General features: G+C 48.5%; 7 protein-coding genes across 7 annotated transcripts; 4 read left to right on the plus strand and 3 right to left on the minus strand.

Moving 5' to 3' along the window:
- Nucleotides 1–31: 31 nt before the first annotated feature.
- BC939DRAFT_236324 (uncharacterized protein) lies at nt 32–2,995 on the minus strand. The gene is made up of 5 exons (XM_051550908.1): nt 2,495–2,995; nt 2,243–2,391; nt 2,022–2,139; nt 1,279–1,944; nt 32–1,178 (listed from the first exon to the last, which is right to left on the minus strand). Exons 1-5 carry the CDS (start codon nt 2,726–2,728, stop codon nt 405–407), a joined length of 1,941 nt encoding a protein of 646 aa, XP_051409985.1. The 5' UTR covers nt 2,729–2,995; the 3' UTR covers nt 32–404.
- Nucleotides 2,996–3,566: 571 nt separating this feature from the next.
- On the minus strand, nt 3,567–4,511 carry BC939DRAFT_399555 (uncharacterized protein; the record flags this gene model as incomplete). Its single annotated transcript, XM_051552483.1, has 2 exons — nt 3,567–3,925; nt 4,049–4,511. 2 exons carry the CDS (start codon nt 4,509–4,511, stop codon nt 3,567–3,569), a joined length of 822 nt encoding a protein of 273 aa, XP_051409986.1.
- Nucleotides 4,512–5,101: 590 nt separating this feature from the next.
- Nucleotides 5,102–5,750, plus strand: BC939DRAFT_458171 (uncharacterized protein). Its single transcript, XM_051556566.1, has one exon. It carries the CDS (start codon nt 5,484–5,486, stop codon nt 5,706–5,708), a length of 225 nt encoding a protein of 74 aa, XP_051409987.1. The 5' UTR covers nt 5,102–5,483; the 3' UTR covers nt 5,709–5,750.
- Nucleotides 5,751–7,239: 1,489 nt separating this feature from the next.
- Nucleotides 7,240–8,350, plus strand: BC939DRAFT_519691 (uncharacterized protein; the record flags this gene model as incomplete). The annotated part of the gene is made up of 3 exons (XM_051561192.1): nt 7,240–7,671; nt 8,069–8,186; nt 8,318–8,350. The coding sequence occupies exons 1-3, from the start codon at nt 7,457–7,459 to the stop codon at nt 8,348–8,350; spliced, it is 366 nt and encodes a 121-aa protein (XP_051409988.1). The 5' UTR covers nt 7,240–7,456.
- A 1,314-nt stretch (nt 8,351–9,664) lies between these two features.
- BC939DRAFT_478998 (uncharacterized protein) lies at nt 9,665–10,540 on the plus strand (the record flags this gene model as incomplete). The annotated part of the gene is made up of 1 exon (XM_051558811.1): nt 9,665–10,540. The coding sequence occupies one exon, from the start codon at nt 9,665–9,667 to the stop codon at nt 10,538–10,540; it is 876 nt and encodes a 291-aa protein (XP_051409989.1).
- Nucleotides 10,541–10,757: 217 nt separating this feature from the next.
- BC939DRAFT_458178 (uncharacterized protein) lies at nt 10,758–13,700 on the minus strand. The gene is made up of 11 exons (XM_051556567.1): nt 13,119–13,700; nt 12,964–13,001; nt 12,695–12,780; nt 12,409–12,584; nt 12,228–12,292; nt 12,083–12,146; nt 11,886–11,989; nt 11,671–11,790; nt 11,411–11,550; nt 11,082–11,322; nt 10,758–10,972 (listed from the first exon to the last, which is right to left on the minus strand). Exons 1-11 carry the CDS (start codon nt 13,303–13,305, stop codon nt 10,862–10,864), a joined length of 1,332 nt encoding a protein of 443 aa, XP_051409990.1. The 5' UTR covers nt 13,306–13,700; the 3' UTR covers nt 10,758–10,861.
- A 224-nt stretch (nt 13,701–13,924) lies between these two features.
- Nucleotides 13,925–15,142, plus strand: BC939DRAFT_458189 (methyltransferase-like protein 5-like protein). Its single transcript, XM_051556568.1, has 4 exons — nt 13,925–14,292; nt 14,394–14,652; nt 14,770–14,877; nt 14,987–15,142. Exons 1-4 carry the CDS (start codon nt 14,078–14,080, stop codon nt 15,089–15,091), a joined length of 687 nt encoding a protein of 228 aa, XP_051409991.1. The 5' UTR covers nt 13,925–14,077; the 3' UTR covers nt 15,092–15,142.
- Nucleotides 15,143–15,840: the final 698 nt, after the last annotated feature.

Raw genomic sequence — 15,840 nt, forward strand, 5'->3', positions numbered from 1 at the left:
TATGGTTATATGATTCGAGTAGACTAGTATAGGGAAGTGAAGGTGAATGGCGGAATGAAGGAGCAATGAGAACAAAGGAATGAAGAATGAGGGAGGAACGATTTCTTAATTTAATTTAATGAGGGAGGAAGAACGTAATGCGGTCTAAGTCTGTGCGAGCTGATATGAAAGCAGGCCTTTTCGATCGGCCGGATCGGTCGGTCTGAGCGATCGGTGGATGGCTGTTGCACATGATATTTATATGCAATTGAGGTGCCGCTCCGTCGCTGGTTTCCTGGTCTTCCCAATGCATCCACGCATTCATTGTAAAAACATTGTTTATCTGTGTCCACTCCCGATAGAGCCTTGCCATGCATACGTACGCATCAGCTCTTCGGGTCAATGCTACTGCCGAAGCATAGCACCTAGGCATGGCGGGCAGGTTGGAACATCGGGCGCGATGGTGGCTGCACATGTGCATATGTCTGTGCTCCTATTCCTGAGAACGATCTCGCTGGGAAGGCGTCCTCTATCGCCGATCGGCTCATTGGACTTACACCTCGTCTCCTGCCCGTACCCTTGTCTCTGCTTCTACTCCTACTCCTGCTCATGCTTCTGCCTCGACCTCTGCTTCTGCCCCTGCTCCTGCTCCGACTCTTTGATATAGTACCTCGACCACGGTCCCGGCTTCGGCTTCGGCTTCTACTCCTGCCTCGCCCACGGCCATGATGCCCAGGCGATCTGCTCCTTGACCGTGTGCGCGATCGAGATCGTGAACGTGACAGTGAATGGCTATACGAACGAGAACGTCGTCTGGGTCGAGAAACAGATCTTGATCTTGATTTCGTCCGCGAGCGTGACCTTGACAAAGGTCGTCTTCTGCCTCTCGAATCGCTTCTTCCTCCGCCCTCGCGCTCATCGTGCCGATCACCATGTCGTCGTCGCTGTCGAGATTGTGGTGGATCTTTTGAAAAGGCCAGTTTCCTCTTTTCGGATACAGTCTTATAGAACTCGCTCAGATATCCTTCATGCCAGCCCTCGTCCTTGATAGTACTGTCTCGTCCTGATGAGGTCATTATCGATGCGTTTTCAGCAAGGAATTCCGTCACGCTGCTTAGGATTGTCTCTGGCAGGGAAGTGTTCTTTTGGACCGGGACTGATACAGACGCTGGCATGGTTTCATAGTATTCTGCATCAGCCTTTATACCGCCATTTATAAACAGAATTATCATGTTAGATATATGTTAATCGAAGATATATTCACAAGAAAAATTACAAAGGAATTATACAAAAACATGCCTCAATCTTTGACATCATGAGCCCCGCGGGTAGATCCCGGGTGAGAACATCTCGATGGGTAGGCGCAGGAGGTGGTGGTGCTGGCGCTGGCACAGGTATTGGAACTGCAGCTGGCCCTGCGACTGGTGCTGAAAATGGCTGTAACGCTGCTGTTGCGTGTGGCGGATGGTACATTGCCTGAGGTTGAGGCGGAGAATGCTGATGTGGATGGGTTGAGTGGGGTGGATGCTGTTGAGGAAACGGCGGTTGCTGAAACGCCAGTTGCATGGCATGTTGTCCAAATTGTTGCGGTGGTGGGTGGTATGGGGGATATGGATGATGGGATCCTGCCACATGAGAATTGGGCGGTGGCGGTGGAGGCCAAGGACCTGAATGAGGTGGTCCTGTCGCTGGTGACGAAGGCTGCTGGTGCTGCATTGGATGTGTAAACTTGGAGTACTGCTGCTGCTGCTGATGCTGATGATGCTGCTGATACTGCTGAGGGTGGTGATGTTGATGTGAAGTCTGAGGATGGTGGTATGGTACTGTAGGATGGGTGGCTGGAGCCATAGGCCCGGGGCCGCCTACCTGTGGTGGCGGTAGCAGTGGGGGTCGCTTGACGTTCATCTCCATGGTGTCGACAGCATGACCCGGGAAAAATTCTTTACTCCTCCATATCTCTAGTACCTAATATGGATGATTATTCGAGCGATGTTAATGACGACAATGTAATAAGCACTGTCATATCCAGACTGCGGGCGTACCTTGATGACTCGCTGTCGCTGAGCATCATCGACTCCAGGAAAGTAGTATGCGACGCGCAGTATAGGAACCAGATGTGGATAGAGTGCATCTTTGATCCATCGCTGCTGTTTCCGCTCACTACCGTTACCAAAGACAAGATTCTTCCGAATTAGCATCGAGATCAGTTTGCTAAAAGCAATTGCCATATTTGCTTGTCTTCTCCTGCTATCCTGTATCTCACCTGTGGGAGAGGATGTCGTTAGTGAGGTAGACAATGTGCAACTTGTTGTCAAAGGTATGGCGAGAGATGGCAATGGCGACCAGGGCGCGTGCGAGGAGATCGTATTGTTGTGGATTCTGACAATGATGCACAACCCAGTTCTTTCCTGCCTATTGTTTTATAAAAGACGCGATATTTAGCCTTGATTGTAGCAATGCCGCATACTGTCGCAGCGGCCGATGTCCGCGTTTGAAGTCGTTCCCGTTGCTTTACCTGGATATTCGCCTGCGAACAATCATTCATGAGCAGCTCAAGGTGATCCATGAAGATTCCGATGTCCGATGGATTTAGGCCCCTGCTCTGCTGGACAAACGCGTCGAGCGCCAACTGGACGCCTGCAGTCTGCATCGACATCTGTTCGGCACTGGATGGATCTGCAAGCTGCTGTTGCTGGTGCTGTTGGTGATGTAATGGAGCTCTTGCAGGATGCAGATGAAGGTTTTCCATGCTTTATCCCTGTCCTCGTCGTCGTATTCGTCCTTGTCCTTCGTCTTGATCGGTCCGGAGGAAAGAAATGAAGGCGACTTTGAAGTCCAGGTCCTCATGCTGGGTTTGGACAGGATTCGGCGCCTTCACTGTCATGTGACTGTCTCCAGAGAGGAAACGAATTATTCAGAGAGAACCGGTAAAGCGCGACCTTGTATCTTGACTTGGGTACTGATAATAAAATTGAATGGCATAATGTATAACGAGCGTGTTATGTGTCCCGCTCAGCTAAACAACGGGGATCGAATTAAAGAAGACGGTTTCCCACCAATTAACCTAGCACTTCTTCATTTTGGAAGGCACTAGACGCACTCAACTGCATGCACACTGCACGCTATACACTTCAGATGGCCCCAAGTCAACTGCGTGTGGCCCTCAATGGACAGAGATCCACTGCGCACGGCCACTCTTCCATTGGCCATGCAATTTAACAGTAGCAACAGCAGCAGCAACAGCAGCAGCAACAGCAGCGGCGCTCGTATATTGCAGGTCTGTAGTGCACAGGGTTTCGATCTGAATGCAAGGTTGCCATTTGTTAACTGTTTTACACCCACATTTTCTGCCTTTCTAATCGCGTAGAACTCTACCTACCACGAAGGAGTAACACCGGTGCATTCGAAGAATACAAAATAAATTCCAAAAATAAAGCAGAGTAATACGAAAAAAAAAGAAAAAAAAAAAGCAACAACAACAATAAGCAGCGTAAAAGAACAGTGGGTATTATTTACAGGGGTGGAGTACAGGGTACTAGAAAAACGAAACAGGAGTGAATGCGTTTCCTGAATTAAAATAAAGTGCACTAAAGAATACCAAAGTTGATTGATGCTTGCATGGATTCTAGGGCAAGAGGGTTGGCTGATGTTATTCGCCTTGCTCGACCTCCATGTCCGATGCCTACAGTGTGTGCAGTAGTAAGTTTAATGTCGTATTCGTGCGACCATGGGCGAAATGAATGCGCGGAATGAAAGCAATCGACATCAACAAATATACAAATGCATGTGAAAAGCACGTTCCACCCTTCTATCGACACACAAAAGCAGAATGAGGCACTTACAGAATCAAAGTCATCCACAGGGTCACCCAGATGCACCTGTAGCTCACGCACTCTGCTCTTGAGCTCATTCTTCTGATTGAGAAGCCGGTGAATGTATTCGACAGCTGCATCGAGATAGAAAGAACAAAAAAAAAAAAAAAAAAAAAATGTTATGACAACGTTGACCGTGCAGCATGTGGTACGATCACCACCCCTTGCGACCAGTAGCTCCTTTGGCTGCTCCTTACATTTCTGAAGAATGACAGCCTCACTCCGATGAGAATCGCCCAGCTCTGGCACAATCTCGACTAACGAATCGAATCCCACTCGAATATTCTGTCGACGCTTCTGCTCAGATGCAATATGGTTCGCCTTCTTCTCTGCTTCGGTCAGCAATTCATGATGGGGCTTTTTTCCTGATCGTGGCTGAGCTGAATTAGTCTGCGACGGAGTTGGGGAGCGTGCTGATTCTGCCTTTTGCTGTTGCTGTTGTATTGAAGGCGATGGACTAGCCCCTTCCTGTTTCAAGGCGTCGCTCTTCTCCTCTGTACTGGCATTTGCATCCGCGTTTGCACTGCCATTCAACACCCCGTTTTTGATTTCAAAATCTGTCTTGTTCTTCCTGCGCCCTGTCACCTGCAGCGGGTCGAACCCATCCCGACTTGTCCGATGTGCTGACTTGGCTACCAGTCCTGAAGGGGTCGAGTCCATTGAAAACGATTTTGTGGTAGAGCCCTTGCGCCGAGCAGCCTTTTTAGATGGTAGTCCACCTGAGCCGTTTTCAGTATCGCCTTCGAGGTTCGGTACATGAGCAGAATTGACGTTCAAAACGGTCGTAGTGTTATCTGCCGAAGAGTGCTGACCGTTCAGAGCGCCTTGCTGGACAGAAGGGCTTGAGGACCGAGAAGAGCCGGAACCGCCAGTTCTGTCCGCTCCAGCAGAGCCAGGCAAGGATGCATCAGCGTTTGATTTCCGTTTCGTCGTAGGCTTCTTTGCTGACTTTTGGTGGCCAACAGATACTCCAGAGTCACTAATGGGAGAAAGCGGTTCCTGATGAGGCGAAAGTTGCTGCTGCTGTTGCTGCTGTTGGTGTTGTTGAGCGTGAAATGGCGGCGGCATGCCATTGGGTTGCTGCTGATAGAGATTCGCTTGCATTTGCATTGAATGAAGGGAGTGAATATTGCCGTCTTGTTGCTGTTTTTGGTGCTGTTGGTGCTGTTGCTGCAAGCGTTGCTGTTGCTGCTGCTGTTGTTGCTGTTGCTGTTGTTGCTGTTGCTGTTGCTGTTGCTGTTGCTGTTGCTGTTGCTGTTGCTGTTGCTGTTGCTGTTGCTGTTGCTGTTGCTGTTGCTGTTGCTGTTGCTGTTGCAATTGGAGTTGGAGCTGCTGCTGTTGTTGTTGTTGAGCCAGTACCATGGCTTGTGAGATAGCATTCGCCTGGGCCATCAAGAGAGGATTCTGCAGCATTGCCTGGCTCATTGCATGTGGATTGATGACACCACCGGGTGCCAGTAAGGGATTGGAGCTGATCTGCTGGATCCAGTCGCGCTGCTGTTGAGCAAGGGCGAGCTGCTGTGCAGTATCATCCAAGGGCATCCCTGTGGAGACAAGAGGTGGCAGCGGGAGGCGCGCCAGCCCTGGGACCCCATTTGGCGCTTGTTGCGACTGCTGCTGCTGCTGCAATTGATGCTGTTGCTGCAGCTGTCGAAGATGGAGATGATGCTGGAGCTGGAGCTGGAGCTGCTGTTGCTGCTGCTGTGTCAAGGAAGGGTCGACCCCGGCAGGGCCGTTGGAGCCGTCGGCCTTCAGGGTGTTCGAGGAGCTGTCTTCTTGGGCCAATTGGTTCAAGAACTCGGAGAAAGCCCTCTGTTCATGATCCGAGAGCAGGGACGGGAAGTTCATTGGGGATAGCGGGGCGAGATGTGTAAGACAGCAGCTGGATTAAAAAAAAAAAAAAAAAAAAAAAAAAAAAAAGGGAAAAAAAGGGGTGAAGGGGGAAGAGTTTACCTACTGAAAATGATGGGTAGGGAGGAAAGGAGGGGTTAAGGGACACAGGACTGGTTAGCTGGAGGTGGAGTTTCCGGTTGATCGAGATGAGCGATTGTCGATCGAGTGGATGAGACTTTGCACGGAGGAGAGGCGTGCAGGGGAGGGGATGCGGAGTGGCGAGGACTGGGATATGGCTTTCCCTGTAGGGATGGGAGAGGCGTGTCAAGTGGAGCCAAGGGCACGAGGGGAGGAAGAAAGAGCGTCCGCTTGCTGAGGGCGATGGGGATGGAGGAGGAGGGCGATGGGTGCGATGGGCGTATGTGGAGTGGGATGGAGTGGGATGTGGAAAAGGAAGGAGGAGGAGGAGGAGGAGGGGGAGGAGGAGGAGGGGAAGGGGGAGCAGAGGTTTGTGTGGAGAGAGTTTAAAAAAAAACCAGATTGGAAGATGGAAGCGCACTCCATCCCCGCTTTTAGAGTTCTTCACATGCATCCACTCCTTCTGAGGGATACACCGCAGAGCACTAATCGGCGTCGCACGAAACATTAAAACCTGCCCCCTCCCCCCTCCAGTTCAAGGTCCATCCATCTCAAACACATCGGGATCAACCCGCCGACGCCGGCTGAGCAAAGGCAGCAGAGCTTCATCAAAGGGCGTGGCATCCGAGCGAGTGAAGAGTGTGCCCGGGTGCCTTGTCTTTGCCCATACGCTCCGCTATACGCTGATAGTCCGCCTACAGTTCGCACCGTTAATTTGATTGAGATGATCAGTTCAATGTGTGTAACAACGCGTGTCCCTTATCGCCCGATGGCTTCTCGAGAAATTACAGCGATCCGATCTACCACCACCAACAGTAGGAGGTCCCTCGCCTTTTCCCTCTACCTACCTGTCTATATTTCTATGGGTCTAGGGTCTATGGGTCTATGGGTCTATGGGTCTGTGTACCACTGCTTCTGGCGTATATCCTTGTCTAAAAGATTAAGCTGGTGTTCGCACAAAGAGTGGACAAAGTCGGACACTGAATAAAGTATGTCTGCGGAAAGAACGACGCGGAACTTTCATTGTGTCGTGGTGCCCAAGACGGATGACTGAGAATCGAGTGGGCGAAGCAAGAGAATGCTGCATATTATTCATGTGTTTTCACACCACTAAACCATGCTTTGTAAGTGCATGCATTTGTCCAAATGGCGGGAATGATCATCTAATCCCATCAAGCCGCTCTCGAACAAACTACAGCAAACGGCCCTGCTGAAGTGGTCTATGTGTCAACCTGGGGTCCATTTTATCCAGAGTTACCAAGAAAGTCTCCAAGGCAGCCTGGACTCCCGTGAGAACTGTCAATTCCAATCCGAAATAGATATCCAATCATTTCGTTGACACGGAAGAAGAGAGTATAAAAGAATCCTTTGCCTCCCCACTTTGGCACCACAGTAATACCCTCCATCCTTCTCTCCCGTTGAATATTCGCAAACATAACCTCCGCAGACGAGGTCCTCTCCATTGTCGCTGCGGCCTTCTATACAGCCATCCTTGGCTCCGGTTCCTCTAGTCTCACTGGCGCCTCTATCTCGTTATAATTTTCTTCTGCACAATTCGCGTGGTCGCCTACATTACAAGGACATATGTCGATTCCGGTTCCGTCGAGTACGGCACTCATGCCTATATCTCACTCATGACCATTACGCAGGTCTTCCTTTCCGTTGGCCACATCGTCGTTTTCCTTCTCCTGGTCTGGCTTTACCGATCAATCCTGCCCAGACTCCGTGTCCAGACCGGTGAGGACCGCGACAAGTTTGAGCGTACGCTCGTCGACCATACACGATTGCTCCTGCTGCCAGTTGCTCCTTGTGTGATCGTCGGAGCAATCTTTGCAGAGGCGCAGACGATGTTAAAGTGTGAAGCAGCAAGATGTGTTCACCAACACAATCTTTTATTACCTACAAGAATAAAAAGAAAAGAGCAAAAAGTCTTTCTGCGGACCCTAGTTTGGGGAGCCAGTGGTTTCTTTTCAAACACTATTAAACATACACCGATGCTTGATGCAGAGCTCATTTTGTCGACTTTTTTGACTTTTTTTTTTTTTTTTTTTTTTTTTTAAGAATGAGTGTCGGTCGAGAAAGCATCCATATAAACGGGTCATCGACCGAGGGATTCGAACTTTACATCTCACCCATAGTAACTTGCTTGAAAAAAGTAATATCACTTGGAGATTGTTTTGGTTCCATCCGAGGATTCAACGCTCAGCACCAATGTAAGAATCTTGGCTTGCACCTTCTTAATCCAGCGAGCTCTGGAGAAGTTCCACGAGACACTCTATGATCCAAGGCGTGTCCAGCCGGATAACTGATGTCACTGTGCCCTCTTCACTATTCAAGTGTCTACGAGGCAGACTAAACGACAAGGTAACATGCCATGGCTTGTTGGAAGAGCATAGTTGTTGTTACGACTGCGGTGAGAAACAATAGATTTCACTCGCGTGGCAAAGGACCGCAGTATCACCGCAGCATCAATGTTAGCTAATAAAAAAAAATAGGCTGGTGGAATGACGGGAACTTCCAAGAAGTGATGGGCTATATTCTAAACGTGTCTCCTATCTGCACTCTCTATCATTGTGCATTACTATCCAGTTGGACTTTGGTTTTCATCAGGGAAAGTGTGGCTGAAGAGGGTTGCGAGGGGGGGAAGGAGGGGCGTAAGGGCAGAAGTGTTTTCTTGGCTGCCGGAGGAACTTTACCCGATGCTGTTTAGGCAACAGCCCCCAGAGAAAAATTTGTTTGTTTTTTTCCCGTTGAAGTGCATGCTGGTATACTGCATTGCTCTTCCGGGGAGAAGGAAGTACAGCTGGACAAATGAAAGACGACACAAATGTGGTCAGACGACAGCCCAAAGTTAGAAGCTATTTGGAAGCATCAGAAACAACCAGCACTGGAAAAGCAGATATTGCTCCATGCTCCCCTCCGTCTCTCTCTCTCTCTTTGCGCGAACGCTCAATCACACTCGTATACGTACATTGTTCATCTGCGTGCGCATATATGTGTTTTCCATTTGGAGTAGCTGTTACCAAGCAAATCCAAGATTGCTATTGTCCCGACTGAAGATGCCGCGAAAGAGATGATGAAAACCATCTATGTATGGAGCAACGAAGGCGGAACCGATCCTGCCCCAATAGTAGTAGTAGTAGTAGTAGTAGTAGTAGTAGTAGTATACCGCTTAGAGGCGGTGGCGGTGCTCATGGACCAAGGACGCCGTCATCTGATTCGTTTTCGAAGCGAAGGAGGAACGACTAGATCATAGGTACTAGATCATAGGTGTGTGTTTCCATGAACGATCGTCATGGAACAGCCCCCCGCAGTTTACGCAAACGCTGTTAAGGTTAAAGTCGCGCCTTAAGTTGATGTCTAACAATTCTTCTTGGCACATGGATAAATTGCATCCAACGTTGGCAGCCATCGACTGCCCACCATAAACAAGACGACAGAGGGAAGAGGCATCAAGTCGTGCATCGTCGTGCAGCTCCATCGATACACAGACTTGGTCCGTCAGAGAACGAAAGTTCTTTTGGCCATTGGTCAAATGGGCTCCCCCTTCAGCCTCGCCTGTTGCTCCACTGCTCTAGACATGCAACTACCAGGCGATATCTCGCATAAATACCGGCCACAGTCTGCACTATTTCAGCTTCATTCTCAGCCATTCAGGAAAAGCAACTACAACTACAACATCTATAACTGCCGTATCCGCCCCCCTCCCCAACCCTCTTCAAGCGACTTCGCCTTCATCCCTGACACACACTCCGCTTGCTTGCCCTTTCCGCCTTCCGCCTCATTTCTAAAAAGCGTCCTTTTACGTCTACTTGACACTCTCCTAACACACATCGCCCACAATGGTGTCCGCCGACGAGATCCTTTCTATCGTTGCCTGCATCCTCTTCTGCGTCATCCTGATCCAGTTCGCGTTCCGATACATGAAATCACATTGGGGTATTTACCACTACATCATGATCTTCATCATCCTCCGCATCGTCGCCTACGGTATCCGCGCCTATCTCGATTCGGGAGCCATAGAACCCACGGACAAGAGCTACCTCAATTTGGCCATTACAGAGATGGTCCTGCTCTCGATCGGTGTCGTCTTTGTCATGAAGCTCATGGTCCAACTCTATCAGTGCATCCTTCCCAAACTACGTGCCCAGACCGGCCAAGGCCCCGACCTCTTTGAAAGATGTCTAGTCGAGCGCACTCGGTTCTTCCTCTTGCCCTTAGTCATACTGGTCGTTGTCGGTGCGATCCAGTCGACGCCTGATCACTCCCAGTCCGATCAAGACCTGGGCTTGGTCCTCCGCAAAATCGGCGTCTCACTCTTGACGGTGCTGGGATTCTGGTATGAGTTCGCCGCATATACTTACCGGAACCGTTATCCAGGCAACCGCCGCGCGTTCACAATTGCACTTCTAGCCACGACTGTGTTTGACATCACCTTGGTCTACAAGCTGATCTACACGTTCTTTCCGGAGGCACAAAAGACAACCGGTGTTTTCTTTGTCTTCTCACCCTTGCTCGAATTGATCGGATTGTGTATCCTATCGGTCGATTTGCAGGCCTACTTCTTGGGACATCCGTTTGTTGATGAGTTGGAGTTCCAGCCCACGGCAGCTAACGGGTATTACCAGCCTCAGCCTGCTGGGTATCAGCAGCCACAGCCACAGCCACAGCCACAGCCACAGCCACAGCCACAGGGTCCTGCTCCTAGATACTATTAAAGCATTTTATCCATTGATTACCTCACTTACAGGTGATATATACCACTAGAAAAGTGAAATAAACTATTGCAATCGACTAAGCTTTTTCTAATGCTGTTAATATGGAAACTGCTCGCGAACAACAACAACGACAACAACAAAAAAAAAAAAAAAAAAAAAGCGTATCATCTTGGATGGATCTTAAACAGTTACGCATAAAGCGCGTACCTCATTTTGAGTCCCTCAGGGTAGCAAAAGCGACTTTATTTCTGCAGAATCAGCACAACGGATACATACAATGAATAGGATAAATACAATGGATATAACGCCGGAGCGAGTACACTACAACGGCTCTTTTCTGTGGATCTTGTCCATGATAGATAAGATGATATCTCGGGCCTCGATCCACATTTGTTGCAGATGCATCACTGGGAACGTGGTCTTTTTCCTTGCCTAGATTGATCGTACAAAATTCGCATTGCAGCAACAAGTCGGTCAGTGCACTGGCCAACGCAGAAACATAAAACTCGTCCAGCTGAAATAGCTCGCATGGTCTCCTTACCAAGATACCCAGGTTTGTCTTGGCTTGAGCAAGCATCTCCTCGCACAATTGCTCAACGTACACCGGTACCATTCTTTCGTTCTCAGGGCTGATTTGGTCCAGCTCACCACTGACGACGTTGTGCCATTGGGCGATGGCCAGTTGTGTGGCTGCAGAGGACTTGTGGAAGGAGTTGATAAGTCGGAGACGCAGGCCAACTAACAGCCGGAACGAGACATCATCTCGATGAAGCACATAGTCGCTACGGTTTTCGAACAGCATCCCGTCAGAAAAAAATTATAAGATACATGCTAGACGTATTCGAATAGACAAAAATAATGTCAGCTTACCCAAAGTATCCCGCCATATCCAACAATTCCAGCTTTTCCTTCTTGGCTGTCGGTGTCTCCCCCGGGATGGAGAGCTGTAGAAAGTTGCTGTCAACTGTCACGTAATTGAAAGGGTTGTCTGGCGTTACGAAGCCATACTCCTACAGAAGATCGAGTAATAAGAATAAAAAAATAAAAAAATCATCCAAGTTAGAAACCCAACAAGAGTGCCTTCTGTGATGTATTCTATAAAACAAAAGATATCTGTAAAGTGCACCTACCACAAGGATGAAGCAGTTGTCGTGTGGACCATAGTTGATAAAGACCTGCTCGCCCTTCTTGTAAGGAAGCAGCGTCCTGATTTTGTACGACTTTGTTTTAGTACAAAAGAAGCCCTCCGTCTACGGTTTGAAGGATTATCGACAGATGATACTATTAGTATCAAAACCCCACAACGAAACCCAGAAGGGGTTTCAATCACGCGTACCATGCTTACCTTAGCATCGTGTGTATGGTTGAGAAAGTCCAGCATAGGCGCAAGAGCAATGTTATCAGCAGCAACTTGCTTCTTGGCATCGAGGTAGATGCAACGGGTATTGACTAATGACCGGCAATCGAGGACAATCGTAAGTAGGCCGTTCGTTTTGGATGTTCATATCGTATATATAGAGTAGGTCGGAAAACGGGTCTCACCAACGAGCCATGCCCACTCGTACTCTTCATACTGGAGTGGTTGTGTTAACAGGTCGCTATTCGACTGAAGGAGCGCAAATCATGACAGAGATGTTAACAAGACGACCATCAGCATCTCTTACATTAAATAAAGCTGATCGCTTACCTGTAAGAACTGCAACGTTGCCTTGTAGTCGGCCATGATTTTTGCTTTTTGCTTTTTAACATGAGCTGGAGATTTTATATGTGGCGTGTAAGGAGTGAGAATGAGTGCTGTATTTTTGACCCGTGCTGTTATCTGTAGCTGCCAATTCAGGATCTAGTCATGATCCAACAATGCTCCGTACCTTGCGCATTCTGAGGTAGTAGGTCAAAGAGTTCCTGTGGGTATCGCACAGGCATAGTGTCGAATTTCTTTGGCAGCATTCGTAAGTACGGCAACCATCCGGACTTCTCCGGCGCCTGGACCAACAGTGCAATATGCAGCGCAATGATCATATGCGAGTTGACCTTGTTCCCGAATCTACATTGTACAATCGTAAAGACAAAGACCTCCAGTTCAGTAACCACTGTCGCGTCCCCCTCTTGTTTCTTTCAATCGTATGACTCACGAGGGGAGAGCTAGTGCCTTACCGAGCGATTCTTGCGCCATATAACGACTGCAGCGTCTTCATCGTCACGAGATTGCTCTCAGGCACCTGTACGATGACTTCTCCCGCCTGAAAAGCGATTTAGTAAAATGTGTGTAACAACGGGTCAGAAAAGGTTGCACGCGTGGGAAGGGCTAAAGCCAAAGGTATTCATGCAGGTGTCGACGCCAAACTCCTTTACAAGGCATTATGTATGCGCAGTAAATGTTGTTGCTGGTGTCGTATTTGTTCGATGCAGTTCCTTTTCGGTACCTTAATGTCCTTTGTTGCCATCATGCCACGACCAGTATCTAGTACCAAAAAAAAAAAAAAGCGCAATTGCAATTGAGCTTGTGAAACTTCTCGGACGTTCCACGCGATTAGCCTACGCCGCAGTGCCTTGCGCCCTCGTCTTGTCCCGGACTTACTTGAGAACTCTGCCAAGGTCAGTTTTGTCTTGGGACAACCCATCTTCTTCAGCCAGTCGAGGAAGTCCAGATACTCTTGGTCCTTGATAATAGCTGTTGTGACATTGACATACCAATCAAAGCCGAGTCGATGGTTAGGGACCGAAAAGAAGACAGGAGAAAGCGGGTTGAGCTTCAATGGATGCATGCGACCTGCCTGATTCGATTTTTTGTGTATCGCCACTGAGCTCCCGATCTCTCTTCTGATTTCTCAGTCTGCTTGTTCTTCCCTTCCTGCTACGTGCTCCCAATGATTTGGTGGCATCCTTGACTACAGCTGCTAATCCGGAGGACAAAGGCGAATTTAATTCTTGTGTCGGGCATCTCTTGGGTGCTGTCAGGCTGTTTCTCTTGTCCGGTTTACGTCTCTTGGGCGGAGGCATGCTGCTATTGCCACTGGCCACATATGTTGATACTTGAGTAAGCATGTCTGTCTTGGAGAGTCCGGGAGTAATGTGTTGCCTCGCACCTAAGGTCGGGAGTGAGTGAATGAAGAAAGAAGGCGAATGAAAGGAATGAGAAACGAGCGACTGAACAAAAGTGAGCAACAAAACTTAGTAAAATTTTTGCACCACATTCAGGCGCTCAATGTCTGGTCATTTTGCTATACAGCGATTTTCAGTATAGTAGGCTGTGCATCCAAGCAACTGAGGATTGCCGCCTTGGATTTTATGCCTCTGTGCTCATCAATGCGCATCTGTAGCATGGAACTATAGCAGTGTTTTCTGCCCCTGGGCAAAGCATTACAACCGGAGCTCACTTCGAGAGAAAAACAAAAAATGCGTTCAGTGTGGCTGAGTACTTGGTCCTGAAGAGCAGAAATAAGCGATGCGGGATGTGAGATTTAGGTCCTTGGTCCCATTACTCCTTCGTGTGCTGATTCTTCGTTCGTACGCTCTTGTCAGTGGTCTCACAACACCATGAAGCTAAAGGAACTCGAGGGCTACCTGCAGGATGTCGCCGTCTTTGAGGAGCCAAAGATCAAACTGGAACAGTACCCTACCACGGCTCATTTGGCTGCCCGCATGCTCTACACCGCACATACAACTTACGATGACATCGAGAACAAGGCCGTAGGTGACTTTGGCTGCGGTTGTGGCATTCTGAGCATTGCTGCTGCCATGTTGGGATCCGCGTAAGATTTCCTTATATCCTCACATCCCTCAATTGCGCACACAGGGATCTATGCATATCTCAATTGACGCGTTCCTGACATGCCCTTTTACTTTTCGACAGGTACAATGTTGGTTTTGATATCGACCCTGATGCCATCGCAATTGCTCAACAGAACTGTGAGGAATTCGAGATCGAAATGGATTTTATTCTCACAGATCTCTCAGCAACACCAGCACCTGCAGCTGCTGACGGAGACCCCTCGAGCAGTCGAGGTTCTTATGAGATGATGAAAGGAAAGCTCGATACCATCCTTATGAACCCACCATTTGGAACAAAGCTCAAGGGTATTGATATGGTGTTCTTGAAGAAAGGCATTGATGTAAGGACCCACAGCTCCTTTTTATTTTTATCCGCACTTTGATTATGTGTCACGGTGCCCCTTCTCAAGCACTGATCTACCCTGAACCTCAAACGGCCATCAATTGCTTTTTGATAGCTTGCAAATCATGCGGTCTACTCCCTGCACAAAACATCCACACGAGAACACATTCTGAAAAAGGCTAAGGAGTGGGGTGTTGAATGTGAAGTCGTGGCAGAGTTGCGGGTAAGCATACATAAAAGACCACATGCCATATTACATTTGTAATCGCTGTCAGCTCCTCGCGCCTTTTCTTCTTGGTAACAGCGGCAATTGCTTCTATCAATACCCATAGTACAACCTGGACAAGAGCTACAAGTTCCACAAGAAACAATCACTCGATATTGCTGTCGACTTTTTGCGGTTCGAAAAGAAACCGCGGACAACGGAGGGATCATGATCCATCTGCACACCGCAATACAATAAATTTCCTTAAATGCATCATTCTCCAATTGCAACGTGAACATGACCTTCAGCTTCTTCGACACTCTTGCGACTCCAATCTGCTTTGCATCACTTTTGCTTTGCGTTGAATCGCATCGCACCACACCCATCACATCCCCGCTTTCACATTCCAACGCATCCTCCAACCGGTAGCACGACCTTACTTCTTGTTTAAAAAAAATTCTGCCAGCACTCTTCTTATCCTACTGTTGTCCCTCTTCACTCTATACCCCACCCTCTCGCCTTTATACCCAACCTTCGTCGTCATCTTTTCATTGGGCGAACCGCCATAAAGAATTCAATCTTAGTGTCAATATATCATTGGCTAGACAGATCGCCTTCCTATCCACCGGAAACCCCAAGGTATACTTGGCTCAACCATTCCATAGGCTTCCATTTTGTTCTTTTTTATTCCAGTCTTCCGTTGACGTGGCAAGCAACTACCCCCATTTGGCCCTGAGCTCATAAGGCAATTGAAGCCCCTTACAGCATTCAATTGGTCTCATCATGATGCGCACTGGTTAACCTCTCAGATGAAACAACAAAAAAGATGGAGGTGCGATTATCTGGTCTTATTATACTCTGAATCCTCCAAGTTGCCAATGACAAATACACCCAAATCTCTGATCTCATTGAATGGGGCTGTCCCCTCGTCACGTCATGAACATGGACCTGCTGGTCATGGTATCCGATCATTGAGGCGGT

This window comes from Gamsiella multidivaricata (assembly GCF_025024155.1).
Source record: "Gamsiella multidivaricata strain RSA 2152 chromosome Unknown BC939scaffold_53, whole genome shotgun sequence".
NCBI lineage: Eukaryota > Fungi > Mortierellomycota > Mortierellomycetes > Mortierellales > Mortierellaceae > Gamsiella > Gamsiella multidivaricata.